Source organism: Ciona intestinalis, chromosome 1, assembly GCF_000224145.3.
Source record: "Ciona intestinalis chromosome 1, KH, whole genome shotgun sequence".
NCBI classification, from domain to species: Eukaryota; Metazoa; Chordata; class Ascidiacea; order Phlebobranchia; family Cionidae; genus Ciona; species Ciona intestinalis.
Genome location: NC_020166.2, coordinates 2,519,077 through 2,542,710, shown reverse-complemented (window position 1 = coordinate 2,542,710; position 23,634 = coordinate 2,519,077). Strand labels below are relative to the sequence as shown.

At 33.3% G+C, this 23,634-nt stretch overlaps 4 protein-coding genes across 4 annotated transcripts in view; 2 read left to right on the top strand and 2 right to left on the bottom strand.

Annotated features, from left to right (window-relative positions):
- The first annotated feature begins 216 nt into the window (after nt 1-216).
- On the top strand, nt 217-5,730 carry LOC100177910 (ras and EF-hand domain-containing protein homolog). Its single transcript, XM_002128032.3, has 6 exons — nt 217-757; nt 1,075-1,186; nt 2,298-2,382; nt 3,797-3,916; nt 4,511-4,624; nt 5,173-5,730. Exons 1-6 carry the CDS (start codon nt 631-633, stop codon nt 5,251-5,253), a joined length of 639 nt encoding a protein of 212 aa, XP_002128068.2. The 5' UTR covers nt 217-630; the 3' UTR covers nt 5,254-5,730.
- A 304-nt stretch (nt 5,731-6,034) lies between these two features.
- LOC100175580 (alkyldihydroxyacetonephosphate synthase, peroxisomal) lies at nt 6,035-12,945 on the bottom strand. Its single transcript, XM_004225458.3, has 14 exons — nt 12,843-12,945; nt 12,351-12,502; nt 11,926-12,140; nt 11,486-11,655; nt 10,985-11,107; nt 10,520-10,663; nt 10,026-10,151; nt 9,793-9,853; nt 9,222-9,360; nt 8,870-8,978; nt 8,283-8,412; nt 7,684-7,807; nt 7,021-7,104; nt 6,035-6,526 (listed from the first exon to the last, which is right to left on the bottom strand). The coding sequence occupies exons 1-14, from the start codon at nt 12,913-12,915 to the stop codon at nt 6,299-6,301; spliced, it is 1,878 nt and encodes a 625-aa protein (XP_004225506.1). The 5' UTR covers nt 12,916-12,945; the 3' UTR covers nt 6,035-6,298.
- A 128-nt stretch (nt 12,946-13,073) lies between these two features.
- On the bottom strand, nt 13,074-14,286 carry LOC100185791 (serine/threonine-protein phosphatase 2A activator-like). Its single transcript, XM_002128164.5, has one exon. The coding sequence runs from the start codon at nt 14,199-14,201 to the stop codon at nt 13,275-13,277; it is 927 nt and encodes a 308-aa protein (XP_002128200.1). The 5' UTR covers nt 14,202-14,286; the 3' UTR covers nt 13,074-13,274.
- A 2,305-nt stretch (nt 14,287-16,591) lies between these two features.
- Nucleotides 16,592-23,634, top strand: part of LOC100175577 (T-cell immunomodulatory protein-like) — a 9,607-nt gene continuing 2,564 nt past the window's right edge. Inside the window, exons 1-10 of the mRNA XM_009863884.3 lie at nt 16,592-16,677; nt 16,931-16,973; nt 17,779-17,869; nt 18,286-18,444; nt 18,924-19,095; nt 19,872-20,067; nt 20,551-20,699; nt 21,402-21,497; nt 21,875-22,009; nt 22,480-22,681. Coding sequence (XP_009862186.1) covers nt 16,607-16,677; nt 16,931-16,973; nt 17,779-17,869; nt 18,286-18,444; nt 18,924-19,095; nt 19,872-20,067; nt 20,551-20,699; nt 21,402-21,497; nt 21,875-22,009; nt 22,480-22,681 — 1,314 coding nt within the window. The 5' untranslated portion in view covers nt 16,592-16,606. The remainder of the gene's footprint in view (nt 16,678-16,930; nt 16,974-17,778; nt 17,870-18,285; nt 18,445-18,923; nt 19,096-19,871; nt 20,068-20,550; nt 20,700-21,401; nt 21,498-21,874; nt 22,010-22,479; nt 22,682-23,634) is intronic.

Below are 23,634 nucleotides of genomic sequence, written 5' to 3'. Positions count from 1 at the left end.
CACCTTTTCATTCTATTTTCCCGTCACATTTGGTAGTAAACAAAGAACATTCAAAGAATTACAAAACCGTATCCTCACGACTCCCATAAACCGTTTTTGACTGTTTAAAACACGATCAGGATATTTGGACATTATGTGCTAAAGGTGTCCCATCTTCTCCCACCCTACTATATTATACTCTTGTTTGTCAAAAAAAGGTGACTTGTGATACCGGTCGTACAATTGCAGTGCGTGGATAAATACGCTAATGTAAATTAGATTAAGAATAGCATTTGCAGATGTGGCATATATACACAGCATTTTCTGTGTCTCTAAATGTCAAATGTTATAAAAACTTCAGAGCGTCACATTTTGTTTGGATTAGTACATCGGGAATTTCTTTGTGTCCGGGTCGACTTTTGGGTTGGTTTAGTTTAGTTGTAGATTTGAAACGTTTGGCGCAAACACTTGTGTGTGTTAAGTGCCGTTAAGGGTTGTAGCGAAAACAGGCTCGTATTTACAAATGTCAGGCAATATGTCGTATAAATGTACAGGGTGTTATCGGCGCTAATTTGATTAGTATTGAACAACAATCTGTTTCTGCTGCTGAGAAAACGTAAAGAGGTATTAGTGATATCAAAAGCTCGGAAAATGGAGGAAAACGGCACGAACCGTGTGTATAAAGTGATTTTAATTGGTGACTCAGGTGTGGGAAAAACTAGCTTGCTTATGCGACTTTGCAAGAATGAGTTCAAGTCTAGCATGACAGCTACTTTGGGTAAGTGCTACTTGTATTATTGCGTGAATGCTTTAAATATAACTGGTATCAATGCAAACTATCTTTTTCGTCAAAAAAGATTTGTTGAATTTTCGGCAAGGTTTTAGAAATTTGACAATCATACACAATTCAGTTCATTGTAAAATGCTAACATTGTATACGCCTTTTATCTTCTAATTCGAGGCTATAAATTCTGTATTTTACGCCTTATAAATAAATCTAAAACGAAATGGTTAATATTTGCTTTGGAAAAGATACACAAGTAAATTTTAGGTTAGACGTAGGTTGTAATATTTAACCTATATTGTCGGATTTAGGTGTTGACTCGCACACAAAGACGATAACCGTCGACGAAAAACCAATCACAATACAGGTATGGGACACTGCTGGCCAAGAAAGATTTCGAAGTATTGCCAAGTCTTACTTCAGGTAGCCTATACGAACTTTAAATTGTTTCTATTCGGTGTTGAATTTAAACTATTGTGATCAAAAAATAGTAAGGTGGGGAAGATGGGACACACTTTCAATCTATTTTCGCGTCTCATTTGGTAGTAAACAAAAAAACATTCAACTAATTATAAAAATCGTACCCTCACGACTTTCATAGACCGTTATTAATTATTTAAAACACGATCCGGATATTTAGATATTAGCCTATATAGTACTGTTGGGGAAGACGGTACACCTTTAGCTCGTAATATCCAAATATCCTGATCGTGTTTTAAACAATTAACAACGACCAATGGCAGTCGTGAGGATGCGGTTTTATAATTTTTCGAATGTTCTTTGTTTACTACCAAGTCGGACGAGAAAATAGAATGAAAGGTGTCCCATCTTCCCCACCTTATACTTATTTGAGTATACGAGGTGTATATATGCAACAAAACACCCATGTTATAACGACTGCCGTTTCGGTCACACGAGGATAAATGGGTAACATTCATTCAATTAAGTAATCAAGGCAACTTAACTTGAGGAAATTTATGTTTAAACTTTCTCGCAACTACTGAAATACCGTTCCGGTAAACTTATTATATGTATTCCGGAACGAAATTCCAGTTCCGGCTGAAATCCAGTGGTTATTTACTTAGGCATATACGATCAAATGCTCTTATAAAATATAAACTGTTTTTGAACCCATTATTAAGCATTAAATCAGCATATGTGCCTATCGTGAAATTTTAACCGGTGTTAATAATACTAAACTCTGGCTCCATGGGCCATTGGTTAGCGCCTGTCCCCGAACCATAGCCACAAAATTAAATACGTGATAAGCCGGCACAATGGTGTATAAAAAACACTTACAACTAGTGTGCTAAAAAAATAGTGGGGTGGGCGTAGATGGGACACTTTTTCAATCTAACTTAATTTTGCGAACGACGGTTTTAATATATTGATATGTGTGTACGAGGTGTATAAAGCAGAACACCCGTGTTATAAACGACGCTCGTTGCCCCGCCATCTCGCTAGGATAAACAAGTTACGTTCCTTTATTCATTTAACTTTAACCTATTACTGACCAATGAGTTGAATATTACAGACGTGCAGACGGCGTGTTGTTGTTGTACGACTGTACTTATGAAAACTCATTCATCAATGTCAGAGACTGGATGTCGGCGGTTGTGGTGAGTCGAAGATTCTTTCATATTTATCCGTGCTTGTAAAACTGCAAATATCAAGTAGACACGCTTTTTAAAATACGATTTTCTACACTTTTTTTCATTGCGTGTTGGTAGGGAGACACCTTTAGCAGTTAGCACATAATATCCAAATATCCTGATCGTGTTTTAAACAATTAACAATGTTTTTTTTCATTGCGTGTTGGTAGGGAGACACCTTTAGCAGTTAGCACATAATATCCAAATATCCTGGTCGTGTTTTAAACAATTAGCAATGGTCTATGGAAGTCGTGAAGATACGGTTTAATAATTCTTTAAATGTTTTTTGTTTACCACCAAATGGGACGAGAAAATATAATGAACCCCAATCTTTATAGTTTATATGATTGCTTTTAAACTGCAAAATGCAATTCAATATCATTTTGAAAGTATTTTTGAAAATTGAATGGTTTTCTTATGTTGGTATTCAGGTGTATAAATTACTTGTCATGTATTACCCTCACTGCACCATAATATACTGTGGGGTAAGATGACATACGGATGTTGGCCCAAATCCTAAATTTCCTGTTGTTTTTTTTTAAATAAACAGAGTTTTTTAGAGTTGTTGGTTATGGTTATGTAACTATAAACTTCTTTGTTTATTATCAAATGGGACAAAAAAATATCCCATCTTGCCCCACCCTACTATATAATAATATACACACCATACTATAAATGCGCTGAAATAAGCCTATTAGGTTTCCAAATCTACTATTTGTATCGACCATTGAACCACCAGTCGTATACAATACACTTACATACTTATGTGTTCAGTAAATGACACTTAAACAAGCGATGTCTGATGTTTCAAAACCACTATGTCAAGTATGACATTAACTTTCAAGCTTTAAAATGGTCATAATTTACTTGTCTCAACGTTATGTCTTGGTTATTTCGTGCTTTAAACTCTATTATGCAGAGTATAAGTTTACACATCATGCATCCAAGGTTTAAAACTAGTTATAATACTGTGGGATAAGATGGGATACTGTTAGCACATAAATTCCATATTTTCTTGATGAATTTTAAACAATTAACAACGCTTTTTTAGAGTTGACAACTACGCCTATATAAATCTGCAATTATTCTTTGTTTACTAACAAACTGTGAAATGAAAGAGAATGAAAACATTTTATAACACAGTTGTTTTGTTTCATACACCTCATTCCAGCTTATTAGTTACCATGTGTGTACTATATATTTGCGAACTATATATTTGCGACTCTAAAAGAAGTTAAGAGCATTGTTAATTGTTCAAAACACGATTAGGAAATATTGGATTTAGGTGCTAACGGTATCCCATATTACCCTGTAGTACTATTCCATACAACTCATTAATTTCCCCACAAATAATAGATTAAATTTATCTTGTTATTCATAGGAAGGGGCAGGGCGTCCTCTCCCAACTATGTTATGTGGAAATAAATTCGACATGAGAGAAACAAGCGCAAGATACGGAAAGAAATGTGTTTCCACAGAACAAGGAAAGAAATTAGCAGCGGTAACAATCTAATATTTTGTTTGTACTTTTATTGAGAAATGGTTTGGGAAAATTTTTGGGTAATAGGTTATATCAAAGGGTCAAATTATAGGGGGCTGGAGACAATTTACAATTGAATGTAGCACAAGCCTAAACATTTATTTGCTAATTTGTAAAAGGTCGCATCTTGAACCCTTTTCTGTAATATGCAGTTTGAGAAATCCTTGCGTAGCCTAGCTATGTATTACCTCTTGTAGGCCTTAAAGTGTTAAAATAATAATATTACCTTTTATTTGTCTCTTAGATTAGGGTAACAAAGATTTATAAATATTTTAAACGAAAAGACAGGATATTGCAACAAAACAACAGTTGTTAAAATATGCTTACAGTTAAAAACATATTTACATTTAATTGGAAGAAAATTCTTGTTCACTACACCTAGCAAATAACAAGTCATTTATGTATTACCTATTTTTAAAGTTAAACTCCTAATAGAAAAAAAAGTATGGCTAAAGACACGGTCTGTACAGTGGGGGGGATCAAAAACAGTCTGGATCTTCCAATGTGTTTGATTTTTTACCGTATATACTTTACTTTTATTGTTTTTTCTTACAGTCGACAAAGTCCCATTTTATCGAGACGAGCGCTAAGTTAGGAACAAACGTCAGCGAATGTTTGAATGAACTTGCAAAGTTATTGCTTAAAGCTGAAGATGACGAAAAAAGAGAAGTACGTGCTTTTATATACAGATTTTTAAATTATTATTTATACTGACAATTTTTTTCACACTTTTTATCTGCGAGTGTCGCTCTGAAGATTCTGATTCCCCCGATCCTGGCCTACAAATTCAGAAATCTCAGGTCCCATGGCATACTATGCTATAGAATCCTTCACTTTAAAATAGAAATGTGCCGTCCAAGATCAATAAGCTTATACTATCATTGTGGCTGTTGTGTCCTGCAAGACACTTAATTAGAATTCTCCAACCGTTAGTATTAGACCATGCCCCAACCCAGTGGTCACCACTAGGGGTTTTAATTTGAAAGTCAAACATAAATAAACCACCATATTTTGACTAATTTGTCCAAAATAATGCTGCTTACCTAACTTTTTTTTAATTACACACGATTTTACCTACAACAATCACCCACAAAGTAACATACATGGTAACTCGCAAGCTGGCATGAGATGTATTAACACCCGTGTTATAACGACTGTCGTTTTCCAGCCACGCGAGGATAACGCAAGCTACATTAATTTATACATATATTTTTCAGTTAGCATTTCAGTTGACTGGTGAACACCCAGTTGAAAACACGTCAAGAACTTGTTGCAGCGGAGGGAAGACCTCAACGTGATCAAGTTCTGTTTGTTTGTTATTTTGAAAGCTTATACATATACCTGGTATTTCTGTACGGTAAGGACATGGACAAACACCTAACGTATATATTCGTCTGGTTTTTAGACTCACAACAAATATATTTTAATTTGTTGAATTTGATATTTTAAATTCTTTTTGTCTCATTTGTGTGGAGTTTATAAAGCTAAACCCAAAGTAAAGATTTGTCTGAATTTAGACTCTCAAAAAATATGTTTGTCATTTGTATTAAATTTGGTATTTTTAAAATTCTTTTTGTCTCTTTTTTGTGGGGGTTTATAAAGTGATTGGTTAAGTAAACTTTAAGAGTTTTGTAAAGTTACGTTTTCTGTGTATGTTGTTTGTGTTAAGAAATGCCTTTTTCAGAAACGCTATTTTTTCGTCGTATTACAGAAACAGAGCTATGGACCTTTGTTACAAAAAGTTGATTGATAGTAAATAGTATTTGAAATTGTAAGATTCTGGGTTTAAAGCTTATTGCTGGCAATATAGTTGGTGCGTGTATACTAAGTCAACTACAAAAATGCTCTAGTGTTTCGACTTCGATAAACTTTTCACATTGTGTGTGTCCTTGAGCCGACATCTAATAATTGCCATAACCCAGGAATTTCTAATAGATCTCCCATAGCTTGATAAACACAGAAAAAATCACTAACAAAGTTACACACATGGTAACTCCTAAGTGGAATGAGGAGTATGAACTTGAAAGAGTTGCGCTATAGTGTGTGGAGTCTGACATTGCCCAAACACGTGTGGATAAATAAGTTACACATACCACAATTTATTTGAGTATATTAATAATTAGTTATGGGTGCAATTTCATTGATAAAGTGTTCAACACATTACTGCATAGCGTTACCCGGAACTTATACATGATTAAGCTAGCATGGTTACTAACGGGTTCATACGCCAGTTGGCAAAATGACACACACTCACAAATAACGCACAAAATTACGAATAGAACTGGGTACAAAGTAATTGCATTTCATTTTTGGATCAATTCGACAATCTTTTCCATTTTCGATTTAATCGACAATATTTCCAGAACCGAATATATTTCTAGGGTCCAGATACTCCTTAACGGACTTTACAGTCCCTATGCCAGCTGGGGTAACTGTACGAGACATATATTGCTTACGTAACTTCCCTACCCCATGGTGGTGGGAAATACTGCCCCCGTTGGAGAGAATTTCGTCCCGAGCTGCGTTTTCAACAGCTAGGTACGCGTTAACGGGATCGGCAATGCCACGGTACTGAAAAATAATCGTAAAGTTAGTCAGGCGCCGTTACAATTACACACACTCAAAAATAACGCACAAAATTACGAATAGAACTCGGTACAAAAAATTGTTTTTCATTTTTGCACAGTCTCTGTAATAATAAGTAGCCAAGGTAAAGTGGCTATGTTAACATTCGAGTCGATGAAGCTATTATAGTGTGTGGATAAATGTACCGAAGTTTTTGTTGATTCAGGCATTTTTTTACTTTGTATGCGGAAACTAGAGAGACTTATCTATAGTTGCCACTGGAGTTGCGGACGCTATTTCAGTGTCTGAATAAGCAAACAGAACTTTTTTGATTTAGTGTATTTTAAAGTATTTTTTAGTTTCAATAAAAACTGGAATTGCTGAAGCTGTTCCAGTGTCTTGATAAGCAAACAAAGCTTTTTTTGTTTCTTGTATTGTAAATTCAATTTTTGTTTTTAACGAAAAAGCAATTAGACTTGCATACAGACGCATTAACTTACCTTGAATCCTAGGTAAAAATAAACGCATGCGCCCGCATCATATGTCTGTGTGACTCTGCATGTGCTCAGTGTAGGGTATCGAACCTAAACAACATATATTGGCATCAAATGACTATGCAGTAGGGTGGGAGAAGATGGGACACATTTAGCACGTAATATCCCAAAATTCTGATCGTGTTTTAAACAATTACCAACGGTCTCGTGAGGATACAGTTTTATAATTCTTTAAATGTAAATGGGACGAGAAAATCAAATGGAAAAGTGTCCCATCTTCCCCTCCCATACTATATATATATTATGTATCCCATTGTTTAACAAATGTATTGTATTCCATATAGGTGAGTTCCTACAGATATGTCAGGGGCCTAGGATATAGGACAAGGCCAGAGTGGGCCTTTTATAAGAGGTTAGGTCTGTTAGGACAGTCTTTAAATAGTGCACTTAAGAGCCAGGCTTTTATACACAATGTTGTTACTTTGTTTATAATTATATACATGTTTATTTAAACAGGTACAGTAACACACAAAATTTAAACATTTTTTTTGTTTTTAATAAAAATTGGTGATTTTGACACTTCTACAATATATAAATAAATTTGTGTTTTTGACACTGTTAAATTATGTTACACATTAGTATGATGGATCATATTCATACGATTCATACCCCTTGATTTTTGCACTCATGTTGGATTCTATCCTTTACATTGCGACATAGATCCGCAACCCTATCCCATGGTACAGATGTTTCGAACGATTCGCTTACCACTTCGTAATCTAAACCACAGTCTCTGCAATAATAAGTAGCCACGTTAATCTAAACCAAAGTATCTGCAATAACAAGTAGCCACGTTTTAAAAATGACTGAATTTAATTTGTTTAACCTTAAATGGAGGGCAACAAACTAATCACTCAGAATTTACTGTTTGGTAACGTGTAAGTGTACACAAGTTGCGTGAAACAGAAAACCTTTTGTTATTTTTCTCAAACCCAGTGGTCACTAATGGGTTGTCAAAATTATCAGCCACACATAAAAAAATTACCCCAAATAATCACCCACAAAATAACATGCTTGCTAAAATGTAAGCACAAGTTGTCTGAAACAGAACACCCATGTTATAACGACTGTCGTTTTTGGCCATGCGAGGATAAAGCAAGTTACATTACATTCATAACTTCCACATATGAACTTTGCCCTGAGTCCACTGAATAGATAACACAGATCAACAAAAAGTCCAAACAATAACCTCAAATAAGTTGACAAACCTGAGATAAGCGATCACAAAAGTCAACATATACCCGCGTTGACCATTTTCTTCCCCAGCCGACATTCCCCCATGTTTAGCAGCAATCTCATACACAACTTTTTCTTGTTGCGCAACACTGACAGCATCCCCTGTTTAACCAAACTGAATAAATATCTGAGTTTGCTCAACAAATAATTGGTTCGTTGTAATTTTCGTAGGTTATTGTCAGTTTTCTCCATGTTGGATTTAAACTGCTAAAAAATAACTCTCAAACACAAAATTAGTGTAATATTGGTAATTAATTAAACTGCTTTTGGGGGATTAATATAAAAAAATGTTTACGTTTTTTAATATTTGAACAAAAACATGTTTGTTACAAAAAACTAAATGTCACCCACAAGACTTTAAATTATTTTTTAACTTTTAAAAGTAAATACTAAAAAAGAAACAAAAAAATTGTTACAGAAACCAAATGTCACTCACAAAATTTTAAATTATTTTTTAACTTTTAAAAGTAAACACCAAAAAATAAACGAAATATTTTTGTTTCGGAAACAAAATGTCACCTACAAGATTTTGAATCATTTTTTTTAATACAAAAATTACCTTCAAACAACAAGGTGGCCACACACATATGGGAAGGATCATAACCTTTAATTTTCGTGACATAAAACTTTTTCATTCCATCAATAAATGAAGAGAAAATTCCATCAGCCTGGAACAATTTTAAGTTCGTAAATTTTGATATTAATTGTTTAATTTTTTAAGATTCTCAAATTTAAAGACGCAAGCATTTTTTAAGGTAGTGGGACCTAAACCACTTTTTTTAAGAATTTTTTTAAAGATTTTTTAGAACAGACAAAATATATTAATTAAAATAGTCTCGTAAATACCTGCACTAAATACAAAATAAAACAGAATTAAAATTGTGTGAACTACTTTTCAATGTTCTAAATACCTGTGGTTTAAGAGCTTGTCCAAATCTAAACTGTTCATTGTCCATCAGTCTTATAGAGGCGGGCGCACAACGCTTTAACGCAATTTCTCTTAAACAGTCTACACCGTGTTTGAAATCAGGAAACACAATTGAACCGTATCTAAAGTTAAATTTTTTTTTATATATATAGGAGGGTGGGGGAAGATGGGACACCTTTAGCACATAATATTTAAATTTCCTGATCGTGATTTAACGAATTAACAATGGTTTATCGGAGTCATGAATATACGGTTTGATAATTTTTTAAATGATCTTCGTTTACTACCAAATGTACTTCTATATAACTTCTACTATATTCTAAAAGAGTGAGGTCCTGCAGCGTGGCGCGCCATGAGACCTGGGATATAGGCCCGAATTGGCCTAAGAACTTGGGTGCTACCTCATGGACCTCGGCAGATTTTAAAAATACGATCAAAGTCTCTTTTGAAATTTTTTTACTGAGTATGGTCTGTATTATTTGAGTAAAACATAAAAAAGGTATGTTACATAAACTGTGCACGCTATTTTCATGTTAACTTTAGAAGTAACCAACCTTTGGCATTCAGGTAACGGGCGTACACGCAAAGTAACTTCAGTAATTATTCCAAGAGTACCTGTAAGTAAAAATGCAATAAAAATGACATTTTTTGGTTTTATACCAGAAAAAACAACAAAAGATTGGCTTATAAATTTACCGGTTATAACATAATGTACCTCGTGCTAGATTTTTGTGACCACTGGGTTTTGTGACCACTGGGTTGGAGCAAACCACTCAGCAAGCATTACCTTCTGATCCGAGAATAAACTGGTGCAGGTCAGGTCCAGCTGACATTCTAGGTACCATGCAGTTCTTCTCAAGCACCCCACGTGGTGTAACCATCTTCACATGAACAAGGAGATCTTCTATGTTACCTGGAAAGTTACGCAATATTGAAACTGCTCACAAAAAAATACTCACAAAACATGAACCACTTACAAAAAAAACATACAAAACATAAATTACTCAAAAAACTCACAAAAAACGCTCACAAAACATGAACTACTTACAAAACATAAACCACTTACAAAAAGCGCATACAAAACATAAATTACTCGAAAAAATTCACAAAACAGATGACCAGGTTAGGCATTACTTTTCTTATTTTTACATTCCATAATTTTTTCCCCATTTGGTAGTAAACAAATAACATTCAAAATTGTACAACCATATCCTGACTCCCATAGACCGTTGTCCCGAGTCCCAAGACCCCCCCACTCCCTTGTATAGACCCCTGACCCACCATATACATTCTTCTTCATGCCAGAAGCTCTTGTAGCCACCCAACCACCAAGTGAACTGAACTCCATGGAGTCGGGTTCGTGTCCCGTACATAAACCCATGGCTGCCAAGTCACGCTCCAAATCTTGTCCAATAATTCCCGCTTCTGAGAGCAAAAATGGACGACATAAAACCAACGAAAAATAAAAAAAATAAATAAAAAAATTGTAAATGTACCCTCAAAGTTGTAAAAAATGAAACAACTTCTAAACAACGTTTTTTTCTATAAGAAAAAGTGTCACTTAACTTTGACCGTTTCTAGTTTCCTAACTAAACATACATATAATATATATATATATATATTTATAAATATATATGTTTTGTGTAATTCGTTTTAATTAAAATAAAGTTATAAATGACTGTAAAGACTGTACAGAGAAACATAAAAACCAAGAATCATACATATTAACTGTCAAACAAAACTGACCAATTCTAGCCAATAGATTTTTTTCATCCACCCACAATATTTGGTTCATCTGCGTCATATCCACGGTTGCTATGCAACGAGATTCATTCTCAGGACAAGCAAGTGCAAGGGTGACAGTGGTTCCTGAAATTCATGGGTTAAGACTACAAATTGTAAGTTTAACATTAACAAAGCCAGTGGCTGTTTTTACTTTAAAAAATTAAAAACCATTTTTTTTTCTTATATATTTTAAAAATCTTGATTTAATTTTAAAACACCTTTTTCAAACTGTAAACTAGTATTAATATTATCAGATTTAATAAATAACACCAAGATTCACTTTTAAAGTTGAAAAATAAAATACAAACAACAAATTGTTTGTTGTTTACATATAATTTTTTTTTTATATATAAATACATGTAAAAAAAACAAATTTCCAACTGGAAAAATAAGTAGGCCATTGGTTGTGGAGCACTAAGAAGTCCCTCTTAACAGAAACAAGTCAATAGCAGTATAGCATACCTCCACCAATAGGGATCAAGCAAACATTATGGCGTACAGCAGCAGATACAAGTTTTACAACATCGTCATGATTACGAGGGAATACAATAAGATCAGGTACTCGTGCGTTAAACTCTCCCTTTCTTAGTAAGAACAACTCCTCAAGTGTGTGGCCATGCGAACGAACAAGTCTGTAGTTTGTTGCACAGTTTAGTAATTCTCGAAAAAATAAATTGGAAATTTTCTCATTTTTGAAATATTCATTGTATTTAGTTTGCGGCGAAATTAAATTTTTCTCAAAAAAAATAAAAAGTTTAAATTGATCTTTTTTTTCAATATAACTTAAAATTCGATGAATTATTATCTCTTTTAAGATTTCCACAAATTTTACTCTATCTGTCACAAGAACACACAGACCCACTTGTTACCCCATAGACATCACCCCTATCCCAATAACTCACCTATCCATTGAATCAGACGACACCTCCATCCCAGTTTGGTGAACATCCTTCATAAACCCTTCGTTCAAAATCGGTTTCGGCATTTTTGATAAATCGATTTCCGCGACAGCTTCAGATCTTTGTTTAACATGAATACCTATCGTTGATTCCATCCAGGGACGCAGTTCAGGCATAACGAGCCCACTGAGTTTGTACCTTGAGCCAGTGAAGCATATCTAGAATGGAGGTTCATAATTGTTAAACACGTGACGCGTCATTAATCAAAACTATTCAGAATACTTGATTTGCGGTTAGAGACAAGTTGACAACCGAGACAAGTTGACAACCTACAGATAATGAAAAAACACACCAACTCTGGTCTAAATCCCTATAGCATATTACGATATAGGACTTTACCTTTATTGAAAATTATACAATAAACTTACACTGCCTTTTTCATTGAGTTTAAACATCGAGTCATTATAACCCCATCCTCCCCACTTTAATAACTCTTCTCTTCTTCTTGGAATGCTACGAGTACCCGGTCTCACGATATTTGTGTTTTCAGCCGAACACGGTTCAGTATATACCTTAGAACCTGTGAAAAATCACATCAGTAGGTATTACTGTATAAATGGTGCGGAAGAAATGATCTTTTGGGGAAAATCTTTTCATTAAAGCAACGTTGTTAGTTTTCTCGGACATTTTGTAACAGTTCTTGCAAGAGTAGCCTACTATGTTTGATAGCAAAAACAGCAGAATATTGAAAAGTTTAAGGTTTTACATCAGCAAACTATAGAAATTTGTCTTAAAAGCTGATATTACATTTGAAATATGAGAACAAAGAATATTTTTGAAGTTCAAAAATTTAACTTTGTCAACTTGTAGTCAAAATAAAAATATACAAATTACTGCAAAAGTTTTAAATCATGGTTTACCATTTCCATTTTTTCCTATATGTCTTGAAATAATTTCCAAACGATTTTTTCTGCTTTCATCTTTTGTGTCCATAACTATTGCAAAATATGTTCCTAAATACCAATTGCTCTACAACAAAAATAATATTTAATTACAATAATGGCTGTTAGTAAATAAAGAAATGGTAACAGTAGACTGAGTGGTTACAGCTATCATTTCCACAGTAATATAATACTTCCTGTTAGGAGATTAGTAATATTTGAACAAAAAGTACAGATAAATCATCTTTTTGCATTGGTGTATACTGTTTTCGTCTATGTTTAAAGCAAGTACTTGTAACACAGTTCAATGGTAAAATTTGGGGGACTTGTTTATTATTATATAAAAAAAAAAAAAAAGCGAAACATAATATCCCAAACTGCTTTTGTGTGTATTCATTTTGTGTTAATTACCTATTTATACTCAGTAAATGACAAAATTGAACCAAAACGAAAATGTTGAATTACAGGAAATTTATGCAGCATTTCAGCTTTGTACATTTTTATAAGTCCCGAATTTACTTTGCTCCAATGTGGGACACCACTGATACCCCATAAAGTGTTCGAGTGCTCAGCAAACGGGCCCGTTTTGACCTCATTTATGTACTTTATACATTCAAGAAACATGAAGTCTTCATGGTGCTTGTTTACAACTTTGGGCTCGACAAAATCCTTCGGTGTTATATCAGGATTCATACACAACTGGGACGAGCCCCAAATAAATGGAATGAACTGGTAGTCGTCCAAACCCCAAACACCCTGACTTCCGGCTGGTTCCATTCTATACGTTTTCTGCAGTTTCCGTGCCAAATTGAGGTAAGATACAAAAACTTTTGTGGCGAGAGATAATTGGTCTTCAGTGGTAAATAGACGGAGTTTATATAAAATACACAAAAACGCAGCAAAAGATGCCTCATGGCCAGTCCCGTAATCAATTCTAGTTTGATTTCCAAAGCTATTGATTAAATAGTCGGCTACTTCTTCTGCTGCTCGCTGTAAATTTTCAGGTAGAATATTCTGGACAAGTTTTGTCGCATTTTCTCGTAATTTTTCCATCCAGGTCCGAAATGCTTTGTTCCCAAACCTTTGAGGTTGCTCTATTGCAGGGCAATCATCGACCCATTGTGATAGGGTGTCCAATAGATCCAGCAGGGCTTGAGTCCTAGGGGAAATTTGACATAGTGTACTTGAAGGTTTACCCTTTACTGCTGCGTTTAACATTGTCAAAAACCCCAGAAAATCATTGTATGCAGATGATTTCATCCATAGTTTCATGTCAGCATCATTTTTTACTTTTGTTACAGGCAATACAAACTCATGAGTTGTAATTGGGTCATCCATGTTCTACTAAAACTTCATATGGTTATATCAGGGAATAAGGTAGGATACTAGGATACTGTGTATGCTGTGAATTTGTAATATTTTTATTATTGTGTTTTAAATACGGATTGAATAAAGAAGAGTAAAAAAATTAAAAAGACATAAAATAATTTAGGAAAGAATGATATACAAAAAATAAATTTGTCTGTGCATCATTGGAAAACTTTAGTAGTTATAATATGGGTGTCTTAAAATATACACGTGATTTTGAATTTCATGCAACTTTGCAGGAATTTTGGATTTTATATCATAGTGGCTCACAATTTGATGCCCCGTTAATGAACACTCGTAAGGCAATGTTTGTTAATTAAGTGTCATGTCCAAAGCACGCGCGCTTAAAATGGTGGACTTGTGTCAAACATCTTTCCCAAGAACATAATATACGTCAATCGGTATCAGCACCGAGCGTCGAACCGGTACCTTTCGGTCGCGATGTTAGCGCCTAAACCACTTAGCCACGGCGCTAGAATTTAGTTTGGTTGTGAGTTCATAGATAAAAATGTACGTTCAGTCAGCTCTTATCTTGTTATCCAAACTTCTAACACGCCGTTAGCATCTGTCTGCTGTCTTATCAATTAAGCAGTACCGCGGTACTACGCAAGTGAACGATAAAACACTGACAGCGAATTTCAACAGCAAAGCGTAATACACAAAAGATTAGGAAATATCCTCAGTTTGATACTTTGATTTTGAAATGACATTATAGACACACCATACAAAACAACATGCGACTTATTGCGACAACATTGTTGAAGCACATGGCGCCCACTTGCGGCATTGATTAATACAAATGTCTCTTCGGTCACGTATAAGTTTAATAGTTATAGAGGGCGCCAAGCTTATTGAACATTTTGCGTCTTTTTTAGAGTGTAGTAACAGCAAAACAACAGTTGTCAAAACACCCTTATTGACAAAAAACAAATAAATAATGTTTTGGATAAAATGCGTGACCTTGGGCTTGGTTACACTCTATACTCTACTTGCAGACTCTGGATATACTCTACTTGCAGACCGTGTGGCTATTGTAGACATGGCGCTTTCGTTTTCGGGTATAATCTACTTATTTTCTCTTTCGTGTTAACTTTGTTTGCAACGCAACTAGTGGGAATCATGCTTGGAGATGGCGTAAGTCGCTTGGTGGATCACATTTTTTTTATCTCTTAAAATTTTTGTTGTTGTATATAGTATATTGTTTAATTTAAAGCATTGGCCAAGCATACACACTCTTTGGAGCAGTTATATTGACGCCCTTATGATAGTTATGCGAGTACTTGCTGTGGGCATATAATAGCTACCGTGCAAAAAAAGGTTCAAGGAAGCATTTGCCAAAACCCGCCGCTACCATAAATACGTGATATCATGAAAACGGCATACACGTCATCTGTCATTTTTAAAACAACACGAAGTTTACAAGTATTTCTACGTAACCCTGGGCCAAACCATAACATACTTACCGCTTCTGTAAACATCGAATGTTATTCGCTGTTTTTGTATCCATACTATACACAAACCAAATTAAACTATGCACCAGCACTCGTTTATTGCAAATATAGTAGGGTGTGGTAAAGAGAGAGATAAAGCGGAACAATTTTATTTTTACGTGCCCTATACCATTTGAACAATCACATTCTTCTTGACGTGTATTCATACTAACAAATATTTACATTAATCAAATTAACAAAAAAAGAAAAAAAAAAAATTTACTCCACTGCCAAACAAAATTATCGCGAAAAAATGTTTTGAAAAATTAATAACGCTTATTTTTGGAGTTGTGAGGATATGGTTGTATAAATCTATAAATATATGGTAGACTGGAACAAGACGAGACCCATCAGCCCCCAAGTTGCATGTACTTTTAACGACGCCCTATAAACAGCGCATTTTTGCTATAAGCCAGCGATTTTCTTGAGTCCTGATCGCAACTCAAGAGATAAATTAAAAACTTGTCAATCGTGTTTCCTCTTTTTTAAAGCCTAATTGCCGTAGCGATTTTCACGAGGAACACCATACTGTTACAATTAAAGCCTAAATATTTGCAAGTAAAAAGTTTTGCCACACTGAGATTTTTCTGATAAATACGGTACAGTGTAATTTGTGCTATGAACAACAAACTTTGTCCAGTCACCAAATTATTAACATAGGCCAGTTTAATTACGGGATGCCATACTAGAATTGCTTTCTTTGATTTAAAAAATCTTAAAACTAATCGGCTGTCATCAACCGCAGTATAAGCACGAATTCCAGTGGGTGTCCCTCGCTACGCGCGAATATCGCAAACAGTGTGTCTAAATACGCGGAAACAGCTCTAACAACGCGAACAATTACACGGTGGACATTACTGACAGGTGTTACACCCTACTATAACCATGAAAATGGTTTTGGACCAATTAGGCCCCCAGGCTTTTGTAATAAATTTAAGAATAATTTATATGATAAGGTAATCTTAATAAATACTTTTATTGCCACAATAAAACCAAGTAGATGTAAAATAAATGAGGTTATTTATACTATACTGTCAAAATCTTAAAAACTAAAATATAATCGCGATGTCATGTGTTTTTATGATAAGGGGGTTCCCCTTAGCGGAAATGTTAAATTTTTGTTTTCGTAACCTTTGGCTTAATTTTCGTGAAATTAATGCTTTTGTTTAATATGTGGCTCTTATTTATTCAAGTTTGCATCATTTTTAGATTCTGCGACGCCCAAAACCTTGTTACTGATGTGACGGGACAGGTAAAAGACTTTTTGTTGGAACTTTTTACATCAATCACAATCTAAAAATAACAAACCATATAAATGGTCTGTTTGTCTGCTATAGATGCAAATATGGTTTTAACTGTATAGTGTGTTTTAACAAGTTTTGTTTTGTTACTATATCCTGTTTTTTTGTTTAAAATATTTCTAAATCTTTTTTACCGTAATTAAAATGACACATAAAGTTTTTAATGCATATTATTACATAATCGTTTATCATTTACCGTCCGCATATACATGTATGATGTATATTGTGAAAAGTTAGTCAAATGTATATGCTTGCCACGCTTTAGTTGACTTCGAATCCCAAATTTGACTATCATCACTTTTGTTTTTCTGAAAAGTCAAACTGTATAATTGTGGCATGCTATTTAATAATTTAATTTTATACAAAAATATATATGTTGAACTTACAATCTACTTGCTAAATGTAGAACGACACTTCTTTCTTCCAACTAAATTTAAATAGTTTTTATTTAAAAGCTTTTTTATTTTTTCACCAATGTTTGTTTTTGGTAGCCTATATTCTGTCTTTTAGTTTTAACTCTTTTTCAATCTTTGCTAATGTAATTTAGCAGACAATTACTATTATTATAAAAGTTTTTATTAATATAATTTTTTTTATTAATTCAAAAGGTATTATTATTATTATTGTAAAAAGTATTATTATTAAAATAAAAGTTGTTATTACTTCAAAAGTTATTATTAATATAAAAGGTATTATTAATATAAAAGGTATTATTAATATACAATAATATTATAATAAACACTAAACCTTTTTTAGGTGTTCACCACCCCTTCCAGCAGGAGTGGGTTTGTTGCTGCATACGTTGATATAAATAACGATAAACTGACGGACATCTGTGTTGTATCAGGTATTTCTTTAATTTAATTTTAATTCTTAACTTTTGAAATCTTCATATTATGTTTACTGAAAAATGGATACTATACTGTAATCATAAATTTTATTTATCTTTTCAAATATAATGGCAAAGATCAAAAACTTAAAAAACAGCAATTAAAAAAAGCAACAATAAAAACACAGCAACAAAAATAGAACAGTAATTAGTAACAAAACAACAATCAATAAAACACAGGGTAAAAACTAAAAACAAGCATAATTTATACCAGATGAGGTTCTTGATGCTTGACAACTGTTTGTGTAACTTTAGTTTAACTATTCTACACTAAAATTCATTCAGTAAGTAACATTCATTCAATCATTTACATCCAAATTTACTAAACTTAAAAAAATAAAATAAGCAATGTGTTTTTGCTTTTTTTCACACAGAGAGTCGTAAAGAATTAAAACTTGTGTACGGTGGAACAGAAACCAGGCTTGTGCAATTCAAGTCACTTGTTATAACTGATGATAATCTTTCCATACTTGGTGTGATACCTGGAGATTATAATGGGGACGGACATGTGGATATATTGATAACATTAAAAGGTGAGCTTTAAAGGATAATTTTAAATAGCCACGAATGCACATTACAGAATAATTAGGTATTCTAGGATATAAAATTTGTGTTGAAAATTGCAATTTATTTAAAAAAATACCAGTATGGTAGCAGTTGTGAATATTTTTTATTATTTCTGTAATAGGCAACTCATTATATTACTGTGTAATTCAATTAGGCCATAATATATATTTATATATAAAATAAATATATATAGTAGGGTGGGAGAAGATAGGACACCTTTCATTCTATTTTTTCGTCCCAATTGGTAGTAAACAAAGAACATTCAAAGAAATATAAAACCGTAATCTCACGACTCCCATAGACCGTTGTTAATTGTTTAAAACACAGATTTTCAATTAGGCTAAATATATATATATTATATATATAATATTATTATCATTCTGATATTCTATGCTTTATTCCATTACAAAAACAAAATTATCTGAGATTTTATGTTTTCTCACAGACAGCAACAGCAATTCTAACCTGGTGCAAATAAAAATATTCTGGGGTGATTCAGAAAATAAGTTTACCTCTCAAAACGATATTGATGGTCAAGTAATTGACGAACCATTACTACTGGATGCAAATGCTGATATGGTTTCTGATTTGTTTGTTACAATTGCAAATGGGACTAGGTAAAATATGTTCAGGGACAATACACTTACGTGACTTGGTGCCAATTGCTCTCACCCAATGGTCCAATGAGTCCACCCAATGTGGCCGGAAAACGACAGTTGTTATTACACGGGTTTAACACCTTGTGCCAGCTTACGAGTTACCATGTATGTTACTTCGTGGGTAATTATTTTTTGGGAGATTTTTTGCATTTTTTTATGTATGGCTGATAATTTGGACAACCCATTAGTGACCACTGGGTTGGAGCAATTGCCGTTAACTGTCTTGCCCAAGGACACATACACCCACAATGGTAGCAACGTGGAGCCTTGAACCCATTACCTCTGGGTTACAGCAGGCGTGCTAACCACTATGCCACGGCGCCGGCAATAGTCTCTAAATCAGTGGTTCTCAACCTGCGGGTGGGACCGCTGCCTGGCCACGTCAACTTTTTTACTAGTCAACTTTTTTCCTGGTCCGCAAAATCTTATTTCTCATTAAATTATAGTTTTCGTTCTTACATTTTGGGTTAATTTTATTTTTAAAGTTCTACAGTCCGCAAAATTTGTTATGAAATTTTATACGTCCGTAAGCTAAAAAGGTTGAGAACCACTGGTCTATATTGTCAGCCATATATAACAAATCTAAAAAACAATCACCCACAAAGTTACATTCTTGGTAACTCGTAAACGGTCACGAGGTCGAGGTGTATGAAACAGAACAGCTGTGTTATAACGACTAATTTTTCAATCATGTGTAGATAAAGCAAATTACATTCATTTATTCATTCATACAGACAATTCTGGTTGGGACACGCTGGTGCTATTACCGGTAACTGGTCATTTGAACACACATCATTTTCGAAAGCATCAAGCAAACCAGTCAAGTTCCCACACTCAAATGCATTTGTTGACTTAACTGGTGATGGTGGAGCTGACTTGTTTGTTACAACACTCGATACAAATGGTAGAATTGTATTTGAGGTTTGGCAGGTATGTCAACTGTTTTGGATAATTGTTTGATGCTATATTTAATCATTTCGTGCTATATCCCATTTGATTTCGTAGTACAAGATACAACTATATTTATATATATATGACATTTCAGATTTCAATATTCGGTTAAAATGCTCTAGACTTTGAGATTCATTTTTTTAAATCACTTTTTTATTCAAAACTAATCACAGATAAAGTTACATGATTAGTAACTCATAAGCGCCCATGAAATGTATGAATGAATGAATGTAACTTGCTATATCTCATGTGGCCAGAAAACGACAGTTGTTATAACACTTGTGTTCATACACCTCGTGTCAGCTTACAAGTTACCATGTATGTTACTTCGTGGGTGATTATTTTTTTTTTTTAATTTCTGACAATAACCAAAACACATGCGTGATAACGACTGTCATTGCCCCTCCACACTAGGATAAATGAATTAGTAATTACATTGATTTATTCAAATCCCCCACGCAGGGAACTGAACTCGGACCTCACTTATTTTCTAACTATTCATTACCTAATGAATACGACAACTTTGAAATTGGACAATCAGCGTTTGCGGATATAAACGGGGACGGACAACAAGAACATATTCTTCCTGTTTGTAAGGTTGATAATAAAAGGTGCCGTTTGTTTTTTGTTGTTGTTTTTAATAAAATTAAAATGTGCTTTTGTTGTTTTTATCCATGATTTGAATTGAATATTGGTATATAACACATATATATAAATATATATATATAATTACCACACTGTTTTTTTTCTCTATTTCTTTGACACACTATGTTACTTTTATTGTTGTTTTTTTTGTTATTATATATAAAAGGTTCTCTTGTTTTTTTATTGTTAAAAACATGATTTCAATTAAATATTGACATATCATTAGTTATCATATTATTTCTATTTTTTTATATTTTTTATACAGGCTATATTAAAATAGTGGTATGTTTATATATCCTATGTCAAATATAATGTTATTTAACTTAAAATAATGTTTACGGTATATTTACATATTTCTTGAACAATCCTAATACTTTGTTCTTAATGGTTACTGTTATGACCTTCGGTCGTTTATTAAATGAGAAACAAGTTATGAGACAAAACAGATCTTAAAAAGTAGTTCAAACGTCACAGTGTAATATGTAATAATGTTAAAAACAAAAACCTTAGTCAATGTCGTTCAATGTCGTAACGTAACACGTGACTCACCAAATACCGCATGGTGGCGCTATAACAAAGAGTATTGGGGACCTAACGAAATATCATAACAGTTACCATACTAATAGTAAAGGCATTACCCTTAAAAATTAAATGACAATATCATGCAGATGCATAAGAAGCAATATCTTGGTATATTTTGATAAGGAATGGACTGAAATATTTTCTGACAATAACCAGTTCAATTTTATCTCTTCGCAAGCAAAGTGAGTTCTGTAAATTATTTCTTTTTAAAATTATTATATATAAATATACTTACACTCTTTTTTGTCTGATCTGTACGCTATGATTTCTTATAATTTCTTTTGATGGCTGCACTCCTGACATACAATATGAATTACTTAATGATCTTAATTTATTTAAATTTTTTGGACCATGATTCTGAAAGTGGTTAAGTTTTTATGTATTTTTCTTTAATAGTTTTACATTTAAACGTAACCTTTGTTGCTGTAATTTTCATAATAGTCTAACACACACATTTACAGTCGTTTGAAGATGGCTTTTAATTTTGTAATTAAAAAATATGTTTTTAGTGAATTTTTAATTTTTTTGTATATCCAAATAAACCAAAATGTTGTTTTAGTTATTTAAACCAACCAATCACGTTGGTTCTGGGTGATTTCAACCAAGATGTCTATGTCGATCTCGTTTGTGTGATGTATAATGTCAACCACACGGTGGCAGCAGAAGCACACATCTTGTACGGGGGCCCCTGCACGTGAGAATTTTTTTCTTTGCTGTTTTTTTATGGATTTTATAATTTTTATAAAGTTTTAAATTTTTCTATTTTTTTTTCTAGTTTTACTCAAGTTGTTTTTACTTGTAGTGTGTTTTAATGACTGGTATTACTGCTAATTCCACATATAAGATTTTCTATTTTTTTGACATTTTATTGTAATTTGTAATGTGTGGTAAGATTGGATACCGTTAGCACCTAAATACTAACAAAAACCCCATAAACATATAAAAACGGGACACCTTTTTATGCAATAATTCTTATCGCATTTTGTAGTAAACAAAGAACATTTATAAAACCGTATTCCACGACTTACATAGACCGTTGTTAATTGTTTAAAACACGATCAGGATATTTAGATAGTATGTGCTAAAGGTGTCCCATCTTCCCCCATGCTACTATATCAACAATAGCCTTTTTACTTTCTTCATGTTTAATACATTTTCCCACAGCGGTAAAAAATGCCAGAATGTCAGATTCCAGTTTTCCTACAAACTGACATTGCCCAACACAGAGGGTGCATTCTCTGCTTCATTTTACAGCATACAAAATAACGGTGCACTAGATATACTTGTATCTGTGGCTTCTAGTAATGTATCTGTTCGAGTTTATCAGAACACTGGTGTTAACGATGCAAGTTTTGTTTTTATAAAAGTAAGTGTTCTATTCACTAGAACAAATTTTTACTTTTTTACTTTTTTATTTTTTTTATTTTTCAAGAATAAGTTTAAGGATAATTTTAGGAAATTTTTTTATGTTGCAGATTTTTATAATGGATAACTTTTGTTTAGTATTCTTTTTAACAGTGTTTAAGTATTGTAACACAGTTTATTTCCCTTATATTGTGAAATAGTAATACTTATGGATAGTCTATTTTTACAATTTTTTTTATAATAAGTCTGCTGTTTAAAATTATCAATAAATGTCTGCAAATATTTTTGTAATTAAATTATTTTTTTCTATTGTTTTTCTTTTACCAATGTTCTGGTGCAGTATGTATTAGGGATGTGCTGAAGTTGTAAAAGCTCGGGTTCGCCGAGCGCCGAGCTTCAACGAAAAGCTCGGCACGAGCCCGAGCCCGAGCACCTATGACGTCATCAAGGAGAAAGGCGTACGAGAACGCGTTCATATTCAGTCGAAAAGCATCGCTAATTTAAATATTACAGAGCACGTGGTTTGCGGTTAAAAAAACGTCTCGTTTCGTAATTTCCAATAAAAAATATTTAATTAAAAAGTATTTATAACTTTTGCAGCCAGTGGTGCAACTAGCGCGTTCAAAAGGGGTCTGTCATACAGATAAAAAACAACGTTATCTCTAAAGCGAAATAAACGCTTTAGATATTGGTTTTGCACACTAATCTTTTTATTCTACTTTATGCGGTAAATTAGGACCAATATTACATTATTTATACTTAATTAGAAACGTCTTTTTAATAAATGAAACATTGGTGTAAGTTTTACGCATGTCCATCGTGGATAATCTAACGATTATTTACGCCAGAATAACTTTAATAAACCATTACGATTGTTACATTACAAACGAGATTGTTATAAAACAATCGTGTTTTATTCGCTTCCATACGATCTGTAGTTTGTGTATAATTTTT